The sequence below is a fragment of the Phaenicophaeus curvirostris genome, chromosome 1, assembly GCF_032191515.1.
Source record: "Phaenicophaeus curvirostris isolate KB17595 chromosome 1, BPBGC_Pcur_1.0, whole genome shotgun sequence".
NCBI classification, from domain to species: Eukaryota; Metazoa; Chordata; class Aves; order Cuculiformes; family Cuculidae; genus Phaenicophaeus; species Phaenicophaeus curvirostris.
The window spans coordinates 83,420,235-83,439,944 of NC_091392.1; the positions used below are offsets into that span (position 1 = coordinate 83,420,235).

General features: G+C 50.7%; 1 protein-coding gene across 2 annotated transcripts; it reads right to left on the reverse strand.

Annotated features, from left to right (window-relative positions):
* Positions 1 to 1,726: 1,726 nt before the first annotated feature.
* Positions 1,727 to 18,852, reverse strand: PTPN6 (protein tyrosine phosphatase non-receptor type 6). Of its 2 annotated transcripts, XM_069865871.1 has the most exons (16): positions 12,324 to 12,504; positions 12,173 to 12,228; positions 11,771 to 11,893; positions 11,272 to 11,466; positions 7,653 to 7,875; positions 6,425 to 6,541; positions 6,161 to 6,274; positions 5,665 to 5,761; positions 5,173 to 5,252; positions 4,939 to 5,088; positions 4,691 to 4,822; positions 4,265 to 4,419; positions 3,909 to 3,976; positions 3,357 to 3,508; positions 2,546 to 2,643; positions 1,727 to 2,457 (listed from the first exon to the last, which is right to left on the reverse strand). In XM_069865871.1, exons 2-16 carry the CDS (start codon positions 12,178 to 12,180, stop codon positions 2,349 to 2,351), a joined length of 1,821 nt encoding a protein of 606 aa, XP_069721972.1. In that variant the 5' UTR covers positions 12,181 to 12,228; positions 12,324 to 12,504; the 3' UTR covers positions 1,727 to 2,348. The 2 variants fall into 2 exon arrangements, with proteins under 2 accessions (XP_069721972.1, XP_069721961.1); XM_069865860.1 differs by lacking the exons at positions 12,173 to 12,228; positions 12,324 to 12,504 and adding an exon at positions 18,288 to 18,852.
* Between the last annotated feature and the right edge of the window lie 858 nt (positions 18,853 to 19,710).

Sequence of the window (19,710 nt, forward strand, 5' to 3'; positions counted from 1 at the left end):
CTCATAAGCTTATCTGTTGCCTAGCCATAAGGTGAAGTCATATTTTCCTAACAAGATGAGTTCTTCTGTCTTGGAAGTGCATTATTGCCGCACCTGTGCCGTGCAGCGCTGGCTTGGGGAGCAGCGTTCTCTGCGTTGCCATGGCTGAAGTCGCTACAGCATCTATAGCGCTCCTCCACTTCTCTGTACGCTGTCTGGCCTTGCCTTGGCTCTGCTGGCACCAGATCAAAGCAGGAAACTGAGCTGAAGTTGCCTAAATCATCCTGCCACTGCCTTGATGGTGGGGTTCCTGCTCCCTCCTGCAGTCCCGGCACACGAGTGTGGGCAGGTGGCAGGGTTACAAGGACGCAGGGCCTGTTTCCAGCTGGTTTGTACGGACTGGGAGCTGCTTCACCTTGCTGGCTCCCAGGCAGGTATATTGGCCCTTGCTGTTTTACTACAAACTGTATGTTCAAGGTATCATAGAATCATAGAATAACCAGGTTGGAAAAGACCCACCTGATCATCGAGTCCAACCATTCCTATCAATCACTAAACCATGCCCCTCAGCACCTCATCCACCCGTCCCTTAAACACCTCCAGGGAAGGTGAATCAACCACCTCCCTGGGCAGCCTCTGCCAGTGCCCAATGATCCTTTCTGTGAAAAATTTTTTCCTAATGTTCAGCCTGAACCTCCCCTGGTGGAGCTTGAGGCCGTTCCCTCTTGTCCTGCCCCTGTCACTTGGGAGAAGAGGCCAGCTCCCTCCTCTCCACAACCTCCTTTCAGGTAGTTGTAGAGAGCAATGAGGTTTCCCCTCAGCCTCCTCTCCAGGTATGTCACGTTCCTTCTCTTTTGTACCCCTTCCCCATCTGATTTGTGCTCTAAACTGAGAGGGGAGAGTCTGGTCTTGGAGTCCCCATGCCAAAGCAGGGGATGATTACCGTTGCCCAGTGTGGTCCTGTGTGAGACAGCTGGTAGGGACTGATTGTGCCGGTCCCTGGTGCTGTTATGTTCCCACACAGGACCCAGGTGTGGTTCAGACCAGGTGAAATTCCCTGTCTGACGTTTCTAAGCATTCTTGGTCTGGGTTCTAGGTCACTTTGTGAATTTTAGCTCTGACATTTCATGCCATCAGCTCTAACCAGGTCCTAGTCCAGGACACACGACCCATCTTTTCTGTTAAGTAACAAACATCCGCAGCTTAAGCAGTACCTGTACCTGTAAATTAAAGATTCCCCAGCATGTTCTTGGCCAACTGCCGCAGGAAAATTCAGGTCTGCGCTCTTTAGCTGTGACTTTAGTCCATCAGCGTTCTCCCTGGGTACAGTTTACAGACTGGGGCTTAATTTTAACTGGCAAGACTTTAAAAACACTGCTGAGTTCCTGTTCTGACACTGCCAAGGGGAGGCTCCAGCTCTAAGGCGTGTTCTCCTGCACTCACAGAATTGTATAAAAAGTGGTGGGAAGGGGCCTCTGAAGGTCTTTAGCCCAGGCTGCTGCTGCAAGCGGCGCTGTAGCTAGCAGTAGGTTAGATCCCCTGTGCTTTTGCCGATCAGTGTATTGAAAATAGCCAGGAGCCAGTGTAATTGGTCACAGCTTCTGCCCAGGAGACTGAAGGCTGCAGGAAGTGATGAAAATTAAGCTAGAGCCATTTCTGTAAGCCTTTGCAGAGCTGCAGGTGAAGCCAGGAGTACAGCTGTACTCAAAAAAATTACAGGGCGAAAAAAAACTTTCAGGACTCAGCATTCAAACAAATATATGTTTATTTACAAACAAAAGAGAAAACATGGCTGTCACATCAAATTCTGGTATATTTACAGTGTCCAACCAAAAGATCAAGTAGAAAAAGGCTTGTAGGTCAGAGGGTATTATGGCAGGAGGAGGTTTCCTGTTCAATTACAGAGGACCTAAGCTGAAATGCACCAAAACCTCCAGACTCTAAGAGATGAGGCTTCAGGGAACACTAGCAGGATAAACTCTTAACTCACAGCAGTGGGCAGAAATGTAGCTCCTGTAAATACCTCCCTCAGCTGTTCCTCAAGAAGCTCGTTGAAGGTGGCGCAGCAGAGGTGAGTTTGGGCCCCAGCAGTCAGAGAGCAAGGGGAAGAAGGGGGTGAACCTTTCTCTGTTAACGTTTGATGATGGGGCAGCGGGAGGATTCACTTGCCTGCTCAGGCGAGGGGCAGTGAAGTCAGCCAGCTAAGCTGGGAAGTGGTTTGCTTCAGGGCGCTGAAGAGTGGCACAGGCGAGAAGGGGAAGGCCTAGCTCCAGTCCAAAAGCAAGGAATGCGAGACAGGCCAGCCCGGACATGAGCTCCAGTCCTGCAGCCTGAGTTCAACCCCCCCGTGGGGCTACCTGCAATGTATCCTATTTTTTCTTTAGCGAGCCTTTCAGCTTCTTCTCCAAGGAGCGCTGCTTCAGCACCTTCTCTTCCTTTTTCCCAAAGTTCTCATAAACTGTTGGCTCTTCTTTCTGCCTGTAAGACCGGGGCAAAACAAGTGAGCAAGAGGGAAAAAGCCAGCAGGGAGAGCATCGCTCAGCCTCTGGTTTAGGTGAGCTCTTACTTGGAGGATTTTCTTGAAGCCTTGGCATGAACGTTCCTCACTGCAGGGGGGTAGGCAATGTTCCCGTACTCAGACTCGTTTGGTTTGCCTTTCTGAGACTACAGGAGAGAAAAACCAATCTGAGAACAGCGTGGCTTGGGAGAAGCACATGAAGCATCGTGGTGGAAGAGTTCTGGCTGTTAAACCGTGTTTCTGTGCTAGGATCTCAGTGGATTGCTGAGATCCTCAGGCTCAGTGCACCCTGCTCACTGCTGTCGCAGTGAGGAGCAGAGACGTAAATGTATCCTCGTACAGGAGTGAACAGTGTGGCAACAAGTTTCTGGAGGCACTGGAATGCCAAGTGTTGGCTAATGAATATTAAACAGATAGCAGCAGCTACCAGATGCTGCCAGAGGCTACAAGGAGAGATAAAAGATGCTGCTTCTCAGCAAATAGGAGAAAATCCTTTCCACAAGGGCTTGGGAGGTAACTGCAGAACCAGGATGGAAAAGACAAAGAGAGAAGGAGAGGTCAAAGTCTTTCCCTGTTTTAGATTCAGCTTGTAACAAAGCCGCAGTTAGTGCAGACAGTATAGAGAACGTAGCTGAAATAACCATTAAAACTTAACTGCTGTTGAGCAGCTCAGAAGGGGCTGGTGCTTAGGCTGTTGTCCCTTGAATTTTAAAGGGAGGAACAGAGACAGAAATCTCGGTGCAGCATCCTAGTCTGTAAGTCCCAGTGGTGGCTTAAAGCTTGGGAAGCAGACACTTGGGCTCAGAGGCAGCATCAGGCAGGGCCTAGGCTCACAGGGCAGGAGGGTCCCCTTTCTCACCTGAATAACTTCCAGCTTTTTCTTGGTGGTCTCTATGAACTGGCAGATGGCCATGTAGATGAACTTGTACTGGGCCTCCGTCTGCACCATCCCTGAGCGCTGGGCCCTCACCATCTGGATGGTCTTCTGAATGTCAATGTCACAGTCCAGCCCTAGCAAGGGGCACCAGAAAAGCTTATGGACACGTTCACTGACTCCCCTCTCCCACTTCTCCACCAAAACCGGTCACAGTGCATGTCAGTCAGAAAGTTTCCACCTCCCTCCACACTCTTTACTCCTGTAGGGACCTCCTATCCCTCCTTCCTGCTCAGCATCCGCCAAGTCTGGCCCTGGAGGAAGAACGCGAGCTCAGGGAAGGCTGATGCAACAGTCAGTGGATACAGTGCAGAGGTCAGCAGCTGCCACACAGCAAGGACAGCACAACCTTCTCGGGGCTGTGGCAGAATCTCTCCTATGGATTTCTGATAGTTTTCATCCCTTTGCAGCTGGACTTAAGGGCACAGCCCTACTGGGCAGGCCAGGTCACTTCAAGACACTTTAGGTTCTTCTTACCCTTGGTGGAGATCGTTTCCACTATCATATCAATGACGATGATCGTTCCAGTGCGGCCAATCCCAGCACTGCAAGGAGAGGACATGCAGAAGTCAGAGCAATACAGCTCCTGAAACAAAATGCAGCTGCTTCTGGGGAAGGATTTGGCACTTGCAGCAGCTGTTGAGCACCACCACGAAAGAGTCAAGGATTCAACAGGCAGCGGAGTTTGGTTTGGGGGCATCAAAGGAACAACCAAACACCAGGGCTGGCGTAAGCTTCACTTGCAAGTCCAGGGAAGAGCTGGTGCAGCAGGACAGAGTTCCTACACCTCACCCAGAACGGAGAATGCTTCAAAGCCCAGCGTCTGCACCAACCTGCAATGCACCAGGATAGGCCCTGCGTCAGGGATGCTCTCCTGCTTCTGGTTTATTTGATCGAGGAAGCTGAGCACTCCTCCCGGCTCACTGGGTACGCCGTGGTCGGGCCAGCTCAGGTACTGGTACTGCCAGATCTCACGCACAGCCTTACCCTGGTGATAACAAAACACTCCACAGGTAAAACTGCAACCCAGTGCTACCCCTGGCCTCTGTCCCAGGGGGAGGTGGGCCTGAAGCCACAGAGATGTTCCATTTCCTGTGGTGATTCCACCAATGTGGTTCCAGCCCAAACCATGAAGGAACAGCAACCCCAAGATGACACAAGAGCAGCATCACCACAGCACCCAGCAGTTCCCAGCCTTAGACACAGCGTGACCGCTAGACCCCTGGGCTCCATGACAGCCCTCGACTGGGCACACTCACATTATCCCTAGGGCACACACAGAAGTGTCGGAGTTTGTACTCCAATGCATCGTGCTCCCCAGCGTTCTCCACAAGATAGGCACCGTATTCCTTCATGCTGCCCACCTCTGGCCAGTAAGGCACACATTTGTTCTGTGGGGCAGAGAGTGCGAGGTGAGGATGGACAGGAGGCAGGAAAGAGAAAAAGCAGAGCAGAGGTTGAAGGGGAGAAGAGGGCAGCTCCAAAACACCTACAGAACGCTACTTACCCGCCCTCTTTCTACCTCCCGTGTGGTCATCACAATAATGCGTGTGTTCTCCTGCCACACCATCTGCCAGAAGTCATTAACTGTGGCATCCAGGCAACCCTGGCTGGCGATGTAGGTCTTGGTGCACTCATCTGGGCTGATCAGGTTGTTCTGAGTGCAGACAGAGGAAGGTCAGGAGGGCTGCGGGAGCAGGTAGGCCTTCCCCCATTTTGGGTCATCTTTCAAGAGTCTCACCTTGACATAGTTGGCATTGATATAATCAGATCCGGGGATATTTGGGTCCCTTCCTTGGAGGATGACTCTGGAGTGATCAACTGGGGGTGCAGGGAAAGAACAAACAGAGCAATGAGATACTCCATGCCCAGCCACATGAAGCTCCTTTGCTGCCTCATGCTACCTCATTCACTTTACCCAGTGAATGCCCCGTATTTTCACCTCTTCTTCTCTGGGCTCAGACCAATCTCACCCCATCCTCCCACCTCCCTACCCTTATGATGAACCATCAGAACGTAATGAGTCTGATGTATCCTTCCCTCCTTCCTTCGAGGACATGACAGGGCTGTGACCTCTCTCATCAGCTCTTAAATCCTCAGTGGCGCACACCTTGTAACCCACTCTGGAGGACAGAGCGGACTAAAGCAGAGCCAGGAGTGACTTGGACAGCTCTTCATTGCCTGTCAGTGTCTATCTGTGGGGTTTTTTTAACAGTGAAGAAGCAAGACTCACAGGGCAAGATATTCTTGTATCGGTTCTTGCTCTTGTTTTCAGGTCTCTGACCCTCATGACGGTCAAACAGGTGCTTAGCTTCCTGTTTTTGCAGACTCTGAGAGCAGAAGAGAGAATAGTCATGGCAAGGTCACAATGTATGACACGGGACACGGGCACTCAGAGGAACAGTGGTGACTCTGGGGACACATGGTCATGTTTGTGGGGGAGCAGAGAAATGAACAGCAAACCTAGGCTTGAAAACTCCACGGTTCATCCCTTACTGTCTTGGTGACTTGTTCTCCCAACCATGAAAAAAACCCTGCATTTCTACCTCACTGGGTTCACTTAAATATAACACTCGCTCCCCAGAGGAGCAGGTTCCAACCAGAGACTTCTGACAAGAATTCACAGAAAAACTGAGAAGTTTGTGTCCAGGAAGAAATCAAGGATGGAGAATGAAGTGGTACAGCGACTTCCCAAAAAGCCAGAGTAATGTCTCCCAGCAGATTCTTACATCAAATTCTTCCCAGAATCCAGCCTTGGATGTCTCCTCAGATTGACTCTTCTTGTTCAGTTCCTGCACCCTGTTCTCAATGTCAGCAGCATTCACCCTCGTAGCATAGTAGGGCTGGGGAAACACAACGTGTTTGTGTGAGAGAGATGCTGCTGGAGAGCAGAGTGTCCTCTGTGCACTGTGGAGAAGAGGAGGAGAGGGACACAAAGCAGAAACAAACAGCCAGTGGGTGCCTTTCAAAGAAACAGAAGAAACAAGATTTACCTGCTTCAGGTACACAAAGGAGCCAGACACCTCCTCAATTCCAGTCTTCTTGTAGTGCTCCACCAGATCCGCCAAGCTGTCAAACATTTCAGCACCTCCAACTGTGTAGCGTCCATTCTAAATGGAGGAAGAACGAGTAATACCCCGCTCATAATCTTCCTATAGACAAAGCTGATAATGCGCAGGGAAAAGGTGACACTGGGGTGCAAAGGCATAAGCACCACCCTGTGCCGTCTAGAATAGCATTTCCTCTGGCAGAGAGGTTGAATGGTAGTTTGCCCTGAGAACACTCAGTTCATGGCACTGTGAATTGGCTCCTGTTCTCACTGATGAAGCCCAGAGAAGGTCTGTTACCCTCAGCTCTCATTTAAGGTCGGCTGCTTTCTGTCCTTGAGATCTCCCTCCACTCTCTGCATCATCTCATATGAAAGAAATAGGACAGCCGAGAACATCCTTCAGGCTAACTGTGAAGGCCGTGCAGACGCCCCTCCTCCAAGAGCTTTTAACTCTTTTGATGAACTCGTAATTTGATTGTGAATCCTCCTCTCTCTTCCACCATGAACTCCCTGTACTGGAGATCTTGGACACACTGAGCCCTACCTCCTCTTGTGTCTGAACACCCAGCACTACACATGGTCACCCAGGCTGGGGCAAGGACCTGAGGAATGTGGAAGGTGACAGCACTCTGATCAGGCCTACAAAGGTGATAGGAGCTGCAGCACCTCCCATACGAGGACAGGCTGAGAGAGTTGGGGTGGTTCAGCCTGGAGAAGGCTCTGAGGAGACTTTATAGTGACCTTCCAGTACCTGAAGGGGCTACTGGAAAGCTGGGGAGAGGCTGTTGACAAAGGCTTGTGGTGATAGGACATGGGGCAATGGGTATAAACTGGAGAGGGGCAGATTTAGACTAGACATAAGGAGAAATTTCTTCACTATGAGGGTGGTGAGGCCCTGGCACAGGTTGCTCAGGGAAGCTGTGGCTGCCCCCATCCCTGGAGATGTTCAAGGCCAGGTTGGATGGGGCCTTGGGCAGCCTGATCCAGTGGGAGGTGTCCCTGCCCATGGCAGGAGGTTTGGAACTGGATGATCTTTAAGGTCGCTTCCAACTCAAACCATTCTATGGTTCTATGACTTTCAGAAGCACTGCTAGACAGGGCCCATGCTTTTGAGGACATGATTAGCAGGAATCTCTTCCACACAGTTCCCTTTTGCTTTCCCAGCTGCTCACCTCACACATGATCTTGATATGCGTGACTTTCAGTGGGACCCCAGAGGCACTGGTTGCCCCAGCTGGTGCAGCAGCAGAACCAGGTTTAAGCTGGTTAGTGAGGACAGACAAGACAAAATCCCCAGGTTTGCTGAGGCTTTCGCGCACCAAGAAGGTCCAAGGGGTGGCTTTGTCCTGGAGAAGTGACTCAGCTGCAGAGCCTGACAGATGCCCATGGTACCACCTAGGAAAAAATAAGAGAGGGTCAGAAGAGAGGTGGAGATGCAAGCAGGTGGATGCCCTTGAGCTGATGAGTGAAGGACAGCAACACCGGAAGAGGAAAAAAGGCAGGGGGAGATGAGGAGGGAAAGGGAGAGGGAACAAAACCAAGGGAGGAGTAGGATCTTGGGGAAAGCAGATGAGACAGAAAGAAGTGAAGAGCTGGTAAGGAAAGGAAAGGGATGAGGTGGGGATAGAATCACAGAATCATTAGGTTGGAAAAGACCTTAGAGATCATTAAGTCCAACCGTACCTCTCGACTACTAAATCATGTCCCCAAGCACTTCATCTACCCATCTTTTAAACACCCCCAGGGATGGGGACTCCACCACCTCCCTGGGAAGCCTCTGCCAGTGCCTGATCACCCTTTTGGTGAAGAAATTCTTCCTAGTAGCAGGGACAGCAGAGTACCAGTACCAGTACGCTGGTACCAGAGGACAGACACAGTGAGAAAGCATCAAATGTGATACACATAAGCACAGGTGAGCTATGGTCGCTGGCTTAAAGACCAGTTGAGGGAGGGTAGTTGGTGGGTTTCAGCACCTCCCAGCATTATTAGGATTCCAGCCTTGCTGCTGCAGGGTGCTTTGGAACCTCATACAGCAGGGAAACAAAATAAACGGGGTGAGTCAGAAACTCCTCCCATCAGATTTAACGGCACCCAGGTGGCTGTGTTGAGATGAGATCCATTAAAGAACCATCCCAGGTACCCCTCTTTCTGAAACTCAGTCACCTCTTCAGCGAATGGGTAATGCACATTTGCTGGGCACATCACACTACAGCTTTCAGCCTAACCTTCGGAGTGAACACCAGAGGCCATCTGGAGCCCTATTGTTCATCTGCATGTTCTTGTCCTCAATGCAAACACCCAATTGACAACCCCTTCTGTCCTGTAAGCACAAGATGAGGAGCATCCCATGGCACAGGTGCTGCCAAGACCCTTCCCACCTAAGGTCCCTGAGGGGGTTTGTGCCTGCCTGGTGGGATCTCACTGCACCGTGTGGTGAGGGTGCAAGTGATGCACACCAGAAGCAGGCTGGGAGATGGGATAACCCTGGCCTCTTCTCCTACTATAGGGCTCTTGGCCCTGCAGAAACTCCAGATGTGACCCAGGTTTTCTCTGTGCAGATCCTCTAGTTCTTCACGCCTGCCCCAAGCTCTGCAGTTTCTCTGGACTACAGCAGAAGGTCCTGGGTGGCACTGCTGAGCTACCAAGTAAAGATGCGGAAGGCCATGTTCATTGCATTTCTGTTCTGCTTCCACAAACTTTGCTTGGAATCTGGAGCTAGAGATGCAAATTATAGAAAGCTGAGAGCTGTGAGGTGCACTGGGAAATAGGGCCACCGCAGCCCCAGTGCTTCTGCCCCAACCCCTTTCCTCCTTCCCAGCTGAGTGTCAGGGAGGGGATCTGGGCCCTTCTCCAGCAGGAATGGGTCTGGTTCAAGCAGCACCCCCTGGTTCCACAACAGCCCCATCTCCAGCTGAGCCGTGTGCTGGGCTCTGCGTTCAGGTGCCTTCACAGTGCGGCTGCTGTGCCTGCCAAAGGCTGTGTTTACTCCAGCTCTGTCCCACTTGGGGACAAGATGCCTTGGGTGAAGCACCGAGGTCTGTCCCTCCTTACCCTGGGGTCAGGCTGAGGAGGTGCCAGCATCTGCAAGTGGCTGTCCTCTCCAGGCAAGGCCGTTGGGTTGTGGCCCTGCAGTTTCCTCCCTTCCTCCCTGCAGCTGGAAACTTCTCCACTCCCCTCACTCCACTCCCTCAGCAGCTGGAACCACAGCCGCTTTGGCCACCTCCCTCGATGAAGAGCATTTCAAAAGCAGGTATCTATCTGTTGCACCAGACTGACTTGCACCTCCCCTCCCTGCACATCACTGCATCCACTGCATCAAGGCCAGGCTGATGCTTAGTGGAGGAGCCAGTGTGGTTAGAGCTGTGGGAGCAGGTTTGCTGCCCATAGACCAGGTAGCAGTGGAGGCCTGGGGCAGTGCTGGTGTCTGTGAGGAACTTAACACTGTTAGGGCTACAACTTTCCCACGAATTGCCATGGAGTTCAGGAGGCCACGTGCCAGTTGCAGAAGCAGCTTGGATGTTCATTCACCCCTGCATCTGGCCAGAGCATCACACAACAGCCTGGTCTTGGGCAGCCTGATCCGGTGAGAGGTGTCCCTGCCCATGGCAGGGGGTTGGAACTGGATAATCTTTAAGGTCCCTTCCAACCCAAACCATTCTATGGTTCTATAACATCTAGGAACCATTTTGACAGCAAGGTGTGGCAGGCAGCTATTGTGCCTCAGTAAGTAAGGTCTGTTGATACTCACCTCACCCATGAAAGAAGTCGCTAGTGACTTTCATTGCTTGGCAGTCCCTAATTTGTGAACCTCATCCCAAAGAAGTGTCTGGCCACCATGTGCCAGCATTCAGATGCCCCCCTGGGGAATGGTTGATCACTTCTGCTCATCAAAGAGGTCTCCGGGTCTCCCCTCCACAGCTAGGAGAGGGTTAATGGGTCCTGTTCCCCCTCCCTTCCCCCAACAGAGCCCAGCTCTTCAAAGCCACGTGATGGAAAATCACTTGGGGAGAGAGTGAGGAGCTTTCGTAAGAGCTTGGGGAGAGGAGGGGGGGCAGCGGAGAAGTTTCCAACCGCAGGGAGGAAGGGAGGAAACTGCAGGGCCACAACCCAACGGCCTTGCCTGGAGAGGACAGCCACTTGCAGATGCTGGCACCTCCTCAGCCTGACCCCAGGGTAAGGAGGGACAGACCCCGGTGCTTCACCCAAGGCATCTTTGCTCCCTGTCTCCAGGGATGCAGCAAGGAGGATCTGTCTGTCCCTCCCCCGAGGGACATCGAAGAGCCTGAAAGCACAACCCGAGGGCAAAACCACCTGATTTGATTTAGGAACTTGAGGTCAGAGTCGAATGCAGTGCCGGGACAAGAAGGAGACTAAGGGGTCTAGGAATAGCAGGGGAATGTGGTCCCGCTCTCGGCTATGTGAGTCACCTAGGCCTGGAAGAACTAAGGACGTCTGGGGCAAGGCTGAGGGCTTCCACATCGCTTATCACTCCATGGACCACTGCAGACTCATAACTAACACCACAACCTTTGCTTTTAGGAACCGTATATAAATAGCAAAGGCAACAGGAAACCAGAAGTAAAAATAGAGCCCTACTAGGTCTGCTGTGATGCGTCAAGGTATGTCCAGCTGTTCCTGGGGATGCTGCCCCTGTGGAAGCACAGGAGGCTATGGGAGAGAGGAGATGTTTTGCAGGGCTTGCCCTGGGAATGTGGGCAGGACAGAAAGAAGGCCACGAAGCACAGAGGAGGTCTTGTCACAGACACACCAGCTGCATTGCTTTCTCCATACCTCTCTGTGGTGGGGTCGGAACAGTTGAGTGGGTATCGCAAGTCAATGATGGTTCCATCCTTGTCCTGCAGCGAGCCCTGTTGCTGCGTGTAATACTCCACCAGTTCTGACAAGGTGGCAAACTTCTCACCTCCATACAGGTCATAGAAATCCCCAGTATTCTGGATGCGGATGTGGGTCACCTGGTCACCAACCCTGTGGGATGATGCACAGAGCCATCTATTGAAGCGGTTAGAAAAGAGGTCGAAAATGTTCTGCATTACCCCCCGCCATGGAAGCAGAGCAAACTATCCCAGTGAAAAGAGATGACTGGAAAGACAAACTCCTTGGGCAACTTGAGGGAGGCTCTAGAAGATGCTGGGAAGCTCCGGTCCTTTTACAGCCTGGAAAGAACTCAAAGGAATAAGGACAGGAGAAAGATGACATGGGACTTGTGAGCATCTAAGCATTCTGCGTGTGTTACCCTGGAAAGACAGAAGTTGGTGTCCACGTTACTTACCGAACTGAAAGAGAAAAATCCCCCTGATTCTTCCTACTGGGTCTGGCCAGAAAGCTCCCATGGACACCTCGTCCTTTTAGTAAGGCCTCAGCTTCCAGCCCACTCAGGTCACGGTGAAACCACCTAGGAGAGAAGATAAAAACAAGACCCGCCAAGGGAATAAATAAGGCCAGGCGCCATTGTGGAGGCTTGTACAGTGGAGAATGATCCCCCCCTCAGCATCCCTAGAGATACTCATACAGCTGACAGCCAGCAGCAGCTGCATCCCTTCCTACCTGATACCTCCCCCAGCCTATGAAAGGTTTCTGTTAAGATACGGCTTCCAGGATGTTCCCTGGCTCTGATCTGTCCTCTTCTCCTGGTTCCCCTCCCTATGTATGCACACTTCTCAGCCCTTCTTACCTCACCATCGTAGGGGGTGAAAGAAGAGGGAGGCCAAGTGGCTACCACCAAAGCAACTAAAAAAATAGAGAGAAAAAATCAGTTTGCGCTGGTGAGAAAAGGGAAGTCGGAGGTGCGTCCTGGAGCACCCAACGCCAAGCTGTTCCTGCACCTCTTGGGAGCTGGTCATGTATCTCTCCGGACATCTACCGCCCGTCCATTTAGACCTCCTCCATCCACCTGTTTCTGGATGCGTGCCTTGATCTCTGGCCCTCTGTACAGTGCTGTTGGGCACAGGCAAGCGCAAGCCCATGCACAGCTTGGGCATGCGCGGCTCCAGGAACAGGAAGCGCTCTCTGCCATCAACTCCCCAGCCCCAAGCTGCTTTGCACACACTTCTGCTTCTCCTTTTGTGTCTTTCCTCCCCATCCCCCCTGTTATTATTGGGTCCCTGTCTTTTTTTTGCATGAGGGTTGACTCTACAGGTGCATCTTGTATTATTCTTTAAAAATGTTCTCCTGTGAAGGCGGTGAGGCGCTGGCACTGGTTGCCCAGAAGAGCTGTGGCTGCCCCATCCCTGGGGGTGTTCAAGGCCAGGTTGGATGGGGCTTTGAGTAACTTGATTCAGTGGGAGGTGTCCCTGCCCCTGGCAGAGGGGTTGGAACCGGATGATCTTTAAGGTCCCTTCCAACCCAAACCATTTTATTCTTCTATGATGTTGGGTCCCAGCCATGCTGACAATATTCAGTTCTGCACATCCTTTCTTCCCCTTCTTCTCCACAAGTCCAATGTGATCCATGAGTGCTCCCCACTGCCAAACACTTGCTGAAGTGCCAAGGGGATCACAGCTGCGTGGGGTCACATATATCCATGCAAGATTGCAGCAGGCAGCACATGCCAGCGTACACTGAGCCACGAAGCAGCCTGTTACAGGTTATAACTACCCAGCCACACGGCTCGGCTCTGCTGGGCTGCCCGCAGCTACTCAGCTGAAACCTCCATGCTCCAGTGCGCTGGGCAGGTAAATTTCCTATGTGCCGTGCACAGCCATAGGGGGAATCTGTGCAAACCCAGAGCTGCAGACTTCGAGGTCCAGGCTAGATCTCTAACCACGCCACTGCCTTCCTGAAAATAGCCTGCTGGGGGATGCACCTGCCACGAGCGGTGGTACTTTGGAAGGGTGAGGGTGGGAGGTGATGTTCAAGCTGCCCAGAAAAGCAGGCAGAGAAGAGGACAAACAGCTACTACCTACAATGGGCCCACACAGCACCAAGAGAGCCTAGGATCTAGGAAATGGCCTCAAGATGTGCCAGAGAAGGTTTAGATTGGATATTAGGAAAAATTTCTTTCCTGAAAGAGTGGTGAAGCATTGGCACAGGCTGCCCAGGGAAGCGGTGGAGTCTCCATCCCTTGAGGTGTTCACAAAAACGTGTAGATGTGGCACATGGGGACATGGTTTAGTAGGCACGGTGGAATTGGATTGGATGATCTTAGAGGCCTTTTCCAACCTCAGTGATTCTATGACCTTCAAGATCCCGGTAGAGTGTACTGATGAGGCCAAAGCTGTCAACCTGGACAAACAGAAAGATGGAAAACTAACCATTTCCAGTTACCTACCCATTTCCAGCTATGGCCCATGACTACTCTTTTCCATAGCACTGGTTTCAAGATATGCAGGTCTCATGAAAGAACGGCAGCTAAGCAGTGGCCGAAGAGGGCAATGCAGCTAGCAAATGAGACAGACTTCCCTGGGGCCATCTCAGCTCCCCTGTGCGTGGTGGGCAGCAGGAAGAGCGAGACTTGCTCATTTCAAGTATCAGCAGCTGCAGACTTCCCTGCACACCACCAGACTGGTAAATGCTGCAAAGAGCTGAAGCAGCTGCCAGGAACAACTGAGGCAAAACTCGTGGCCAAGACAGGAACTAACAACAAAGGGAAGTACAGGAGAGATGAGCGGGAAGCTGAACTTCGTTGTTAGAAAGGCAACCCAGGCACCTACAGTAGCTTCCTTTGAAATGCTTCTAGTTTCACACATATGATGAGATGGGATGTGGTCAGCTGCTATGATGCAGCTGTACTGACTTCAAATTGATATTAAAATAAAGAGAGACTTTAAAGGCACAGAGACCTGTGGCTTGAGGGAGCAACTTCTACAGCTTCCAAGAGTGCACCTAAATCAGAGGCAGAGGAAGCAAGTGTTGCTGGTTTAGTGGTAGGACAGAAACGACAAGAACTTCTTGGGCAGAAGTCCCAACAGAGAATTTCTGATATCAAAAGAATATTAGGTTACATAGGGTTGATACAAAGCCATAGCAGACAAAAAAAAAAAACAAACACACAAACAAAAAAACCAAACCTAGGCATCCCTACCTCTTATGACCTGATTAAAGCAGAAAATCTGTCCCAGGAAGAGAACATTAGTGGGACACAGGGAGACAGATGTCACTGGATACACAAGCTGCCTTGCTGTCTCTGATCTAGGCCATCTAATGAAACATCATCAGTGAGGAGCTCCTGCTGGTGTGCGAGGGAGCCATCACAGAAGAGAAGCAATCAGTTGGTATTTTTGAGGTTGCGCTCCTGGATGGCTGCAGCGTGCACCAGCAGCCTGTTCCTGAGCCACTCAAATGTTCCTCAAATATAATTAACGGGTCAAGAGATTGCAACAAAGGGATGACTCCTATGCTATTGTTTGGCTTTCGGTACAACACAGGTGGTAGAACCTCATCTTGTAAACCCTTTGTGGAACCAAGCTAGCACAGGAACAAATTTAGGGGAGAAGATAAATGAAATAGCTGATTAAAATACACCCACATCTGGACCACTGTAAAAAAGGATGCCGAGAAACTGCAGAGAATCCAGTATAAGACCACTAATGTGGTGAGGAACCTGGAGCACAGCAGGGGCTGCGGGAGTAGAGTTTGATCAACCTGGAGAAAAGATGCTCAAGGAGAGACTTATCAGTTGTCTGAGACTACCTAGAGGCGGAGCAGGGGTTTTAGAGACAGATTCTTCTTCGTGGGGCACAGCAAAAGGACAAGAGGCAACAGGCGTTTCTTGCAGCCAGGGCAGTGCTAACTAGGCATCAGGAAAAGCTGTACACGTGCTCCCCCCAAGGGCCGTTCAGCAACTGCCAGGGGTGTCCAGAGCAGCTGAGGAAATATCAGCCCTTGGAGATCATAGACTGGTTTGGGTTGGAAGGGACCGATAAAGCCTATCCAATTCCAACCCCCTGCCGTGGGCAGGGACACCTCCCACTGGATCAGGTTGCTCAAAGTCCCATCCAACCTGGCCTTGAACACCTCCACAGATGGGGCAGCCATGACTGCTCTGGGCAACTTGGGCCAGTGCCTCACCACCCTCACAGTCAAAAATTACTTCCTAAGATCTCATTCTAAATCTCCCCTCTTTCAGCTTAAACTCATTCCCCCTCATCCTATCCTTGCATTCCCTGATACAGAGCCCCTCACCAGCTTTCCTGGAGCCCCTTTCAGGACTGGAAGGTCCCTCTAAGGTCCAGGACCTGAACAAGGCCCTAAGCAACCTGATCTAGCTTTGGGCTTAGCTTTGCTTTGAGCAGGGAGCTGGAACAGGAGTTGCAGAGGGCAAAATGGGGGTGGAAGGAAGTGGAGGGGAAGAGCTTATGTCTAGAGCTTCTTTCCCCTCTGTGCTCCCTAAGTCTCTGCTTGCAGCTGCTTGTAGAGTCAACATTCAAATCCATAACAATTTTAGCATCCTTTGGCAAGGAGTTCCACTGCTCCACTCCAGAACCATCCCCTCCTCTGGCTTACTTATGACCTACTCCCTGTTCATTTTTATTAACATCTAGTTCTTGTAAAGAAAGAAAAATCAGTGATTCCTATTCACACCCTCCAAACTGATCATGATTTTATACATCCAATAATGTCTGTATCCTTCCTCAGCTCCTTCCCACGCTGAGGATGCCAACACTATTTAGGTGTTCCTCATACAGCGCTTTTCTACACCTCTGATCACATTTGCTGTCCCTCTCGGAGATGTTTCCAACTCCACTGTGTTGTTTTGGAGATAAGGGTGAAGAGTGGCACAGAACTGCAGTGTCTGAAGTGCTGGTGAAACATAGAATCATAGAATAGTTTGGGTTGGAAGGGACCTTAAAGATGATTCAGTTCCACCCTCCATCCAGTGGGACACCTCCCACTGGATCAGGCTGCTCGAAGCCTCATCCAACACGGCCTTGAACACCTCCAGGGATGGGGCAGACACAGCTTCCCTAGGCAAACTGTGCCAGTGCCTCACTGCTCTCATCATGAAAAAATTCCTCCTTATGTCTAGTCTAAACCTGCCCCTCTCCAGTTTATACAGGGATGTGTATATCGAGACATAGTGATGATTTCTGCCATTTGCTCACCACAACCAAGCATCAAGGTAGTATTTGCATGGAATTCTGTGTGATCACAGTCTTACTCCAGAGAGGTTACGATTAGTTCACAGTTCATTGTTTTATATGTAAATTTGCAATTATTTTTCCCTGTGAACATTGTTTTACATATGCTGGTATTTCATTTCATCTGCTGTTCCATTCCTCGCTCAGTTATTCTCATAAGGTCCTTCTGCAATTTTTCACAACCAGCTCCCACTCTATTATCCTGAATAACTTTCTGCCATCAGCCAATTATTTCACCTCCCCACTAAGCTCTATTTGCACCTCATTTGGGAATATCCTGAACAGTGTACGTTTCAGACCTGGCCCCTGCGATCCGACCACTGATGACTTCCCTTTGTTGTAAAAAATGGATGTTTATTCCCACACTCCATTTCCTCTTTTCTACCAATTCTTTACCCAAGAAAAACATTATCTTCTTTCTCATGCTATGACTTTAGCTTTATTTAAAGACTTTGATGAGAAAATCTCCTCAAATAATTTTTAATCCAAGGAAACTGTATCACCCAGACCTGCCTAATGTACAAGCTTGCTAAGTCACTCAAAACCCTTCAATTCTACAAGACAGGATTTGCCTTTACAAAAGCAGATATGGACTCTTTCTTTACCATCACTACCATTGCTTTCCCTGTTAGACTGTCTACCCTTTTGCCCAGGTAGCAGCTTTACTGCTCCGTGCGTCCCTCACATTTAGGGCAGGGATCTCATTTGGCATCCTTTTTGAGAATCAGTATTTAATTTTTTCCTTCTAGAATCACCTCAGAGCTGATAATTAGACAGGAGGCTTTGCTGTTCTGCACAGAATGGCACTGCACTTCATTTGGTAGTGCAGTGAAGGCCAACTGGGCTTGGAGAGTGGACAGATGGACCGTCTTTCTGTGACGTGCCCGAGCCAGATGCTCCCTGTCGGGCCAAGGGACCCCAGAACAGTGCTGGACCACCACGGTCCCCATTTCCTTACACCACACCGTTGCAGTCTCCATAGCAGAGCACCCATTTGGACTGACCATGAAGATGTTATGACCTTCTGTTCTATACAGATTGTAGTGAATCACAAAAACAACCACGATTTAAAAGGTCAGTCACTTGACCTCTCTCTGCACAACATCCAGAGACGCTGCAGTTGCGGGGCTGCCAGAGTAACTGTGGCAGAACGGGCACAGTGAACCCCGCTTGCTCTTCATCAAAGTGAGGAGGAATGTTATATAGGAGGAAATCTCCGCTCTTGGAGATGTCCAGGACTCACCTGAATAAGGCCCTAAGCAACCTGATCTGGCTTTGGGGTTATCTCTGCCATAAGCAAGGAGCTGGACCAGGTTGCAGGGATCGAATTAGTAGTGGCAGGTTATGAGTAGAGCTTCTTTCCCCCTTGTGCTCCCTAAGCCTCTGCTCGCAGCTACTTGTAGAGTCAACCTTCAAATCCCTAACAAATCTAGAGTCCTTTGACAAGCTGTCCCACTGCTCTGCTACAGAACCATCTCCTCCACTGGCTCGCTTATAACCTGCCTCTTACTAATTTTTATCAACATCTGGTTCTTGTGAAGGAAGAAAAATGAATGATGTGAAGTGCAGTCCTCCAGCTATCCTGTAGCTCTGATTAGGTGGGGTTTTTTTCCCTTCTGTGTCTTATTCCTATTACCAGTATTTTTATTTTTTATTTTTGTCAAGCACAACTCTCATTTTCTTCCCCTAACCAGCGTTCACAACACTCACCCACAGGATGGCATCAGGATCTTGACTCTCAGATCCCCACTGATGGAGGACTGACAGCAGCTGGTGGAGGAAGTACCACAGTCCTTCACCAGGGGTTCCTACTAAAGAAAATAAAGCAATAATGGAATAATCAAGGCAGTATCTTGAGACGGACTTGGGAAAGAGATCCAAGACCTTGACGGGGGTAGAGTGGGCTCACACCCTTGTGACAGGGCTGGGTGCTCATGGCAGCGAGTGCTGCGGCTCCGGAGGCGCAGCTGGAGGCACAGCACCTCCTGTGACTCACCTGTCTGATCCGCACAGTCCTGAACTCCGCCTGTTCCTAGGCGGACTAAGAAGGTAGCTCCAGGTCAGGGAAACCGCAGGCCTCAAGCATAGGGCTTAATTTTCACCATTTGCAAAGCACTTCCTGGGCTGTAGTTAATTAATAATTAGAGGGGTGGGGAAAGGCCAAGGCCAAGCTGGGAGAGGTGGTTGGAGACGGAAGGGACTGACTGTTCTTCCTGCCTCCTATCCACAAAGTTCACGCCCTCGACGGTTACATTCCTGCCTGGTTTGTAACCAAACGGCAAAGAAGGCAAAAGCGGACACAACGCTTTCACACCTGGCTCATTCACTCCCAGCCCCCATCGCCCTCCCCAGGGACTTCAGCTTTTCCAAGAGCAACAGGAACACAGGGCAAGAGGTTGCAAGCAGACATAAGTGACGCACCTGCACTTGAATCAAGTTGGGAACATAAAACCTCGCACGGAAGCAAGGCTGCTCCTCTAGCCCCGTCTCTCTTCAGTCACCGAAGACAAGAGGTACAGTTTTACATCATCCTTTCTAACCCAGGCTGCAGGCAAACGGAGCTGGCCCAGCCCTCCCACACTGTGCCGCTCCTTGCTGCCTTTTCCAGGAGGGACAATGTGTTTGATTGCCCACTGCACTGGACACTGGTGGCTGGAGTGAGGTGCCCTGACCCTGCTGGGCACAGGGGTCTCGGCAGCACTTACTGAGCAGCAGTAGGTTATGTCCAGGGTCACACAGCCTAGGGTTTCGAATACATTTGTGAATATTTGCCCTTCAACAGATCTTTAGCACCTCTGAAATGTTAAAAACGTGCTACTTCAATAGGGCTTCACACCAAGGTCTATAAAAGCAATTAGCTTTTTGCAGAATTTCATGCATGATGGGCTCCTCAGAACACCAGCACAGGGTTCATCAAGAGTGAGGCAGGCGCTGCTGTAAGCCCTCCACTTGGGACAGGCATCTGTGCCCGAGGACTGAGCACACATTCATAGACTCATTGAATGGTTTGGGTTTGAAGGGACCACATAGATTATCCAATCCCCCTGCCATGGGCAGGAATACCTCCCACTGGATCAGGTTGCTCAAAGCCTTGTCCAACCTAGCCTTGAACACCTCCAGGGATGGGGCAGCA